Below are 9,256 nucleotides of genomic sequence, written 5' to 3'. Positions count from 1 at the left end.
TTTACTTTCTTCTTGGAATTCTTCTCAAGAAGTCGATAAGCCGTTTTAACGTTGCTTATCAACTTCTTGAGAAGAATTCCAAGAAGAAAGTAAATCTACAGACATCGGTCTTATTCAGTATTATAAATAGCAGTATGACATGCCATGATTTTAAAATAAAAGTTAATGATTTAATGTAAAAAGAGTAGTTCCTAATCTGAGTAGTGTACCACCTCCGGGATGTATCAAACTTGATAAGCTTGGCTTCTAGTGAGGATAACAGTGCACTTTTCTGGCCCAAACCCGAAGTTCTTGCTAAAATGGCAGTTTCAATGGAACAGGTTGTAGTTATAGTTCTATGTTGTAGTTTATATAATGGAGATATGTATGTGTGAATATAAATAAATAAATGTTTATAATGCAAAGAGTGGGTAAGTGCAAATTGTATAGTGTGCATGGGGGGGGGGGGGATTTCTGCCCAAAATGGTTGGAAACCATTTCAGTAATTAATAATCTAGGGAAAACAAGAAATGTACCTTAGTAAGAAAGGCACGTGCAGAAGTGACGACCCAATCAGCAATGGAGATACACTCTCTATCAAATTTAAATTCTTATGTTAAGTTTAAAAAAGATTTCTGTTTATTTTCTGAAGCCTGTTGTATGTGAGAAGGTAGTTGCTTCTAATTAAATAGAAAATAAAACCAATACTATGAAACAGGCTATTGAATAAGATAAGTGAACACTGAGGTAGCATTCCTCTCTGGTTTTAATAGTATAAAGATAGCTATATATGTGAATATCAAAATAGTTGGAGTGATACTCAGGTGAGCCTAAATGCATATCAGACAGGCAATCCAATAGTCTTGGGACCGAGATGTGGTGCTAGCAGCCAAACATACTACACACTTTCAGCTACAGGTGGAACCATAAATATTTCTACCTTATTTTTTTGTGAGCATGAAGTACTGTTTGGATGAACAAATAAACAAGTAACTTCAGGAGATAAACTTCTCATATTACCCTTGGGGGAATTTTTGTAATGATCTGTCTTATTTAATTCTAATTTCAGTTTATTGTATACATTTGCTAATTTTTTCAATGTTATATGTTATTATTGCTAGGTTTTGTAGTGAATTTTTACAAAAATGTGGATATATATATATATATATATATATTTCTTGTGAAACACTTTCTTTTACTGTATATTTTCAGCAAATGTGTCACCCTGGTAACATACATGACCAAACTGCACAGCACCATCCTCCACTGTCTTCAGTACCATCAATAACAACCCAGTCTCAACAATCATCAGATCATTCACAGAACCCTCCTTCTACATCATTGTCTTCACAAAACCAGGAAATGTTACAGCATGGGCCAAAAAATAGTGGACCCCTTAGTGCTCCCTCTTCTTCTTCTGTTGGTAACAACAGTAATGGAAACCTCCAACTTAATTGTAATGGTAATAGCAATCATTTTAGCCAGCCATCCTCTGTGAATAATAACTCCCTCTCTGATGCACCAGATTTATGTGATTTAAACATTGCTTCTATTTTTGACAGTGACAGCCAAGGTCCAGATGGTGATGACCAAAGTCAGGAAAGTTTGAATGTAAGTCTATCTTTTATACACTGAGACCAAGGTACTAATTATAGAAAACAATGGTTTTAGCTCTGTGTCAAGCAGTAAATAAGTACAGTTGTTTGAATAAAGTACTTGGAAATATTTGTAATACAAAATAAACTCAGTCCCAGAATGCAAAACTGGCTCAAACTTTGGCAATGAAAACAATTTAAAAAATAGGGGTGATAAATTTTGTACCATTAATTAAAGCATAAAATTTTATTAGTCAGAGAAAGATTTGACTTCATATTTATTTTTTCATTCTACTTAATTTTTTTGTTAATATTTAACAACACTTACTCTGTCATTATCACATGGCAATATTTCTCAGGTTAATTAAAATCTTATTTTATTGTTCCCATACACATACGCAAAATTTATATGTTTGATTTGATTAACTTCATGAAAATATTTTTAGCCTTTAAATTTGCACAAGAGCAAAAATCTTTTTTTTTAATTACTTCGCTATTTAGGCCACCTTAACAACAGTTTAATCTAGTTGTCTTAATTAATCATTTGTTTTTCTTCAAATAGATTGTAATTTTTAAATCTAATATCCTTTTGTTTTTGTTACTGTTGCTCATTACACTTGGAACTTACTTAGATGAAAGTTAGAGGATGTTGTGATTACAGGAATTCCATGTATATGCTTCTGAAATGTGCAAGCTATGTTCGATCTAACATTTACACAGTCTGAACGCTCTACTAGGACCTTGTGCACATAATAAATTAAATACTTCAAATACCCACATGATGAAATGAGACTGTCATAGGATATGTCAGGTGATACCATTAGTTTTATGAATACAGAAATGCAGTCAGATTACAGTTTTTTTATTTGTTATTTCTAGACAATACACCTTTAGCTTCTTCAAATCTCACACCATCCTTTGTTTCTTTCCATTTATAACATTCAGGTGTCTTTTTCAGGTCTTCAGTTAAACATAATTGAAAAGTTTACTACTTTATTAGTGTAAGAAAATAAAATACCCTTTACAGAGTAAGCCACAGCCTAGCATCATTGTTGCCTGCCTGCAATGCAAACACTAACACATTACCTGACCACAGGACCTGCAAGCATCAAAGTGTTTCCTGATCTATTAGTAAATTGTAAATGGAGTAGGTCATTACTTACAATTGTTAGTTTGCTCCTAAGATCCACAAAGTTAATAATACTTAAAAGCATTCATGTGTTAGCAGTAGTATATAGTCATATACAGAAATAGATGCATGTTATAAAAAAAGGCTAAATTATACTGATGTTTGGCCCTATCATGAGGTGACTAATTAAGTTTTTTAAGCATATTTTTTAATTATTAAACTTATACACTGCAAAGTTTTAATGTTATAGTGAATCAATTTAAAGACAATTTTCTCACATGTGATATTATCTTTTTCTCTCTCTCAACAGATAATGAAAGTAAACAACACCTCTTAGATAGTTTCAAAAATAATTAATGATTATATGTAGATTAAATAATGGAATGAAATAGCCATAATTTTTATGTTGTCTAATGGTTTCTTTTTTCTTTAAATGCAGCTACTACCAGAAACAGTTGTGGATCCAATGGAGTTATTATCATACCTCGAACCACCAGAATTATGTAGTTCTAGTGGAAATTCCTGCACTACCTCAAGAAGTACCACTAGTACCACAGCATCTAACAGTGGCAATACCATATCAACCTCTAATGGTACAAGTGAAGACATTCTGGCTTTGTTTGATACATAAATTGTGGTTGTTACTAGGAAACTTCTCCCCAAGTAGCAAAAAAGTAACAAGTCCCTGGGATATTTGCTAACTTACATTAAACAAATGCTGTGATTGTGTTGCAATGCAAAAAAAACTAAAAAAAAACTTGTATTTTGATTACAGTATACTCTGCTGGTGATTGCTTGGTAATAGAAAAGACATACTTTTGGTTACAGCACACAATGATATTGATTGTTTGACAACACAAACGATATTGAACTGTGTTTCAGCACACTCTACTAGTAATTGTTTGGTAGCATCAAAACTTGTATTTTCTTTGCAGAAAACTGTTGGTTCTTGTGTATAAATTTGATGGCTAGGCATGCCTTAGAACCAATAGTTTGTTTTCCACGTGAGTGTTAGAAATTAAAGATTATTAAACAATATGATAAATTACCTCGTCTTAAGCCAGCTTGGAAAGTTAGTGGAAGATGAAAAACTAAAGCATTCTGTAAATTTGGATGCCCAAAACCTGGTGTAGATCCAGAGGTATGCAACTGTTGCAATGAAAAAATAAACAAAAAAAAACCTGTGATTGATACCATCTAATTACTGGAAAAACATTTTGGATTAACTTCTGTAAATGAAGTAAGAAGTTGGCATACACCATTATTGTTGTTGTTGTTATTATCGTTGTGTAATATAAATATATCAAAGTGAATGATCATGTGTTCTGCTGTTTATTAAAAAAATGCTGTTTCTATATTTATTTTGTGAAGAAACTTGAAAAATATAACTTGTTGGTAGTATTTACTGTGTTTTAACAAATCTGTAATTTAGTGCAAAACTTTTGAAGACTACATTATGTCTTCTACAAATCAGCATCATATATGTCACCCAGAAACGTTTCTCATCAGCAGAATGTCCCCATAAAAATAAATCCATCATGCAAAACTAAAGCCAAGGACATTTTTGTTTTTGTTTGGATTTTTTTTTTTTCATTTGAAACAAATGCTTTTGAATAAAACCCTTAGAACACTTGCATGGTTAGTTTGAAATTGATTACTTTTAAAAACCATGTGTGAATTTTTTTTCCTTTTTATAAATGTTTAATTTCCATTAAAAGAAATAACTTATGCCTATGGTATTGAAAAACACTCATTACAAAAATTTTTGTTGAAATGCTTTTGAATAAAACCCTTAGAACACTTGCATGGTTAGTTTGAAATTGATTACTTTTAAAAACCATGTGTGATTTTTCCTTTTATTAAAAGAAATAACTTATGCCTATGGTATTGAAAAACACTCATTACAAAATTGTTTGTACATTCATTTACTATAATTTGTCTCTTGTTTGTCCAAATCAACATAACTATGGAAGAAAAAAAATGGAATAAAATTAGCAAGATGTTTTTTGTACTCTACTGAAGCATTTGTATTGTCATACTTTGCCAAACTCTTTAGATGTTGTAAATAGCTATGGTGAAAGTGTATAGTATAATCTTGTTTTTATAATGACAGTGGATTTTTTCAGTATGTTTTTTTTTTTTGCCTCTTGTGAACAATTGTGTAAATAAACATCGTTATCATAGTTTCCTCAGGAAAGAGTATTTTCATGGGTTAGTATTGGTTTGCAACTTTGAGTTTCCTATCTATGCAGTAAAGGACAATATAAGCAACTTTCTACCAATTCACCTGGTATTGATACTTCACCATGTTCAGTCTTTGTCATGTTGTGGACTGTAAATGTATTTTATCTGGTACAAAGAAGGAAGTGACAATGGCAAAGATAGAGTAGTCTCTGATAAAGATGTATTTAGTTGAACAGGTATTTTATTTTATAGCATCTAAGTATTTCTAACTATAACTGACTTTTTTCTATGCCTTTATCAGTCATAAAATGATGAATACATTCATTCAGAAACTAGACCACAACTTGCATTGTATGACGTCATACAACATGCAAGTGTATTGACATGGTGGTTAGTTTTATTTTTAATGTTTTTAGGTAACTTTAATGATGTATTAAGGTTTCTTATAGAAATTGGAATGCAATTAACACTTTTAAAGCATTTATATAATGTTTGTACTGCATTTAATACATTTTTTTTTTTTGTGAGAAAGTAATCATTTTCAAATGATGTGACTGCACAAGTTACTAGTATATAAATTAGTTAAATCAGGCTGCCATAAAGGTCAAATGTAGTTCATCACCATAGCCACTGAGCATTGGTTTCTATTTAACTGATAACCAAAACTAGAGAAAATGTAGCTCTGAAACAGCAGGTGACATTTTTTATAACTGATAAACAAGTGAAATGATGCAACAAAAGGTCAGGTTCCTGACATTGCTAAAATTTTATAAAAATAAGTTAATATTTGACTATAAGCACAAAGTATTCTTTTGTGAGCAAGGAACATTTCAGTACTTATATTCATAGTAAATTAAGGTAACATTGTTAAACAAATGAGTTTTTATCTAATTGAATAATGTTTTATTAACGAATTCTTTTATTTCATTATAATATTTTGTGTGCCTCCCTAAAAATCAAAATTTTTAAATCAAGAAACTATTTTACCAAAAAAGACAACTTTCCATTCCAAAATATATAGCACTATTGTTCTTAAACATCTAAAAGTGTTTTCCCTTCTTTGTACTTTCTCTTCTGTGTATGTTTTTTTAGTATATTGTACTAGTGTAGATATATGAATATTTATACAATAAAAATATGATTTGTGTAATTTTTATGAATAAATCTTTTTTTTTCTCCCATTGTTTAAGAAAAGTCTCTAATAGCAAAGTGAAATGTTACCAAATATAATCAATAAATACAGTATGTTAGTCAAAGTGTATTTTTTTCCTACACTGTATGTAAAAAGCAAGTGTTAATAAACATTTAATAACTTTTCATAGTATTGATTGCCACAGAAACAAATTACTTATTGAGAGAATATTTTTTTTTAAAAAAGCTACATCCTTTCTCTATATTTTAATTTATTATCGAAGTAACTTAGATTTCAAAGGTCACAGAGGGGTGAGTTTAAAATTAATTATTGAAATTTTTGTCTTCACTAACCTTTTACATAAACTGTAGAATTTAATTTTTGGTGTTCTCCGTGTCTTTCATAGTTGAGATTCCTTACCAAACTCAATAATATGTAGTTTAATTATTCCGTCTAATAATTTTCGAACGTGATAAGCATCAGATATTATTAATTATTTTTATTATTAGATGAAGTAATCTTTACGAAAATAAAACTGTTTGATATTATATTGATGAAGTATAAGGTTATGTAACAATTTGTCCTCCTACAGTATATAACGATAATCTTACGTGAAGATGCTAGATAATACAAGTGGCTGACGATTTATTATAAACGTCCACACAAACCACGTAATAAACTAAAGATTTTTTATTATTATTATTATTGAATTTACATCGTCTCAGTGATCTACAAGGACTATCTTGGAAAGTAATATGAACGAAACCTTCTACTCCAAATCCAATTTCATACGTCCACAGGCTCCTTAATACTGTTTTTATTTTATTCTTCCACCAGATTTCAAACTATAACGTAAATAAATTATTCTTCATTATACAGATGAAACACAATCACCTCAGAAAATGAAATAATTAGGATAATTTATATTTTATGATAAATAATAATAAAACTTCAATAATAATACATGTTTTGATACCCAGCCTTCTTTCTCTAGTGGCAAAGAAACGCTATTATGAATTTTACCAGCTTTCGCCGTAGTTATTATTAATGCAAAAACTAAACAAGATTCCGAGTGAAAATAAGTAGTAATAAATACGATTACATATATGAAGTTAAATATTACCTGCAATTCATTCAACTATTATATTATCCCACAAAACCGCCTAGCTGGGCATTATATTATCCAGTAACATTCATAAAGAGACATTAATAAACAACCTTAACTTAACAGATAGTTAATTAAAGACGATTCTACGTGGAGAACAATCAAGTACTTATGATAATGCCCACACTGGCGTATTGACCGACATTGTGTCGAGGATAAGTAATGTTAGTAATTTGTTAGGTAAGCTTGAAGTACGTAGTATTTTGTCTTTAAAGTTTACATATTTTGTGATTATCATAAGCTCCCAACGTCATGCAAGTTTTACTATTCAATTGCATCAGAACTCAATATAACCCACTCCTGATTATATTTATGGTTTTGTTTGTCTCTCACAAAGTAAACAGAAAGATACGATATATTTACTTACACGCTAGAGAAGTATAGCACCAGCTCTCCTCCTTGTAATTGTTGAGTTCCCTCGCTGTATGTTTGTCAGTGCAAATAGATGTTACAAAATGTACTACAACAAAATTTTATAATTTTTCATTATTGTATTATATTCCAATATTAACTTTAAATCAATAACTGTATATAATTTTACAATTTCAATGATTCTATAGTTAACCTTGTCAAACAAGCAATTCCTATTGAAAATTCACTATAAAGTGAAAATATGTGTAAGAATTCTTCCTTTGATTATATCTATGTAATAATAGATCATGAACTTCTAGATAAATATTTTTGAAATTTCGAAAAAACAAAAACAGAAGAAAACTGGTTAAACAATTTTATTATTGATACCCTCTATATAATGAATCTAAAGTAAGAGATGAAACAGAAATAATAACTGCTAGAACTCAAAATCACTTTTATGTATTTTTTACAAACTTTATACAAAAACATCTTATAAACACTGATAGAACAAAAGTATTCATTAAAACATTTATTAGTGTAAATTATAAGAAACATGTTTCTATTCATCTAATTTGTTATACAATAAAAAATAATGGGAGTAGTTAATTCATACGGTTTATCAAGCGTCTTATCCTTACATAATGCTATCAGCAGAAAATTGAAACAAGTTATTTTCAAATTTGTATTAAATTATTGTTAGTTCATAACGTATTTCGAACAGGTGTTAACTAATAAAGCAGAATTTAAAAATAATATGTTAGTAATAAGTTTTTGGCAACTCACATCCTGAATTTCATGTACATTTCAAGTTAAGCTCATATTTTGTAGTTTCCACGTCGGACAGCGGTAAGTTTACGGACTTTCAGTGCTAAAATCCGGAGTTTGATTCCTAGTGGAGGACAGAGTGAAGATAGCCCATCGTTTAGCTTTGCGCTTAAAAAATAAACAGCAACCACTCCTTTAGTTAAAAAAGTAAAAATTTTGAAATTGTTATTTTTTATAGTTCAATTTTCTGACGTAGTGAGGCGCTCGAGTATTCTCAAAAGTGACAAAAAGAAGAAGCGAAGGCCCAAACTATTTTATCTGGTTTTTGTAAAGGAACAATTAAAGCAGCACCTATTGGATAGCTTAGTTATTCTTGTAGACGAATTATACAGTAGTTGTGGTCATTCACACTCTTAGTTTACACATGCCCCGCTAGTCGATTGAGTTACTAACTCGAACTATGGGCTTCGATATGCTAAAAAGTTTAGGCTCATTGGCATATTTAAGTTGGTTTGGGCTAGAAATCTCAGAATCTCGTGTACATTCAGTTCCTTTTAAATGTTCCGAATTATATAGTAGTTGTGGTCATTCACACTCTTAGTTTACACATGCCCCGCTAGTCGATTGAAGTAACTAACACAAAATATGAGCTTCGATATGCTAAAAAGTTTAGGCTCATTGGCATATTTAAGTTGGTTTGGGCTAGAAATCTCAGAATCTCGTGTACATTCAGTTCCTTTTAAATGTTCCGAGTTTGTCAAATTAGATTTCTGTGTAACAGGCAAATATTTTCTATTTTGTTTTACTTAAGGAGAACTTTTAAAGCTTTTGTGCTGCATTAATTAAGGTTTACGCGTATTTTCGTTAGCGGGAATGGCTATTCGGCTATAGCCTATGTTTCAGTAATTTTATTATGTTCACCTTCCGCAGACAGAACTTTAATTTGTACTTTT

At 30.3% G+C, this 9,256-nt stretch overlaps 1 protein-coding gene and 1 long non-coding RNA gene across 3 annotated transcripts in view; one reads left to right on the top strand and one right to left on the bottom strand.

Moving 5' to 3' along the window:
- The first annotated feature begins 1,177 nt into the window (after positions 1–1,177).
- On the top strand, positions 1,178–6,173 carry LOC106466463 (rho GTPase-activating protein gacZ-like). The gene is made up of 2 exons (XM_013926748.2): positions 1,178–1,590; positions 3,143–6,173. Exons 1-2 carry the CDS (start codon positions 1,195–1,197, stop codon positions 3,332–3,334), a joined length of 588 nt encoding a protein of 195 aa, XP_013782202.1. The 5' UTR covers positions 1,178–1,194; the 3' UTR covers positions 3,335–6,173.
- Positions 6,174–6,740: 567 nt separating this feature from the next.
- The window catches only part of LOC111087532, a 14,131-nt gene continuing 11,615 nt past the window's right edge, over positions 6,741–9,256 (bottom strand). For both annotated transcript variants that reach the window (XR_002612204.1, XR_002612205.1), the window contains 2 exons: positions 7,552–7,644; positions 6,741–6,864 (listed from right to left, as the gene is read on the bottom strand). This is a non-coding gene — a long non-coding RNA (uncharacterized LOC111087532). The remainder of the gene's footprint in view (positions 6,865–7,551; positions 7,645–9,256) is intronic.

This window comes from Limulus polyphemus, unplaced genomic scaffold, assembly GCF_000517525.1.
Source record: "Limulus polyphemus unplaced genomic scaffold, Limulus_polyphemus-2.1.2 Scaffold2265, whole genome shotgun sequence".
In the NCBI taxonomy this organism is placed as follows: Eukaryota; Metazoa; Arthropoda; class Merostomata; order Xiphosura; family Limulidae; genus Limulus; species Limulus polyphemus.
Note: the sequence above shows the minus strand (reverse complement) of the source record. Positions and strands in the feature narration are given on the sequence as shown.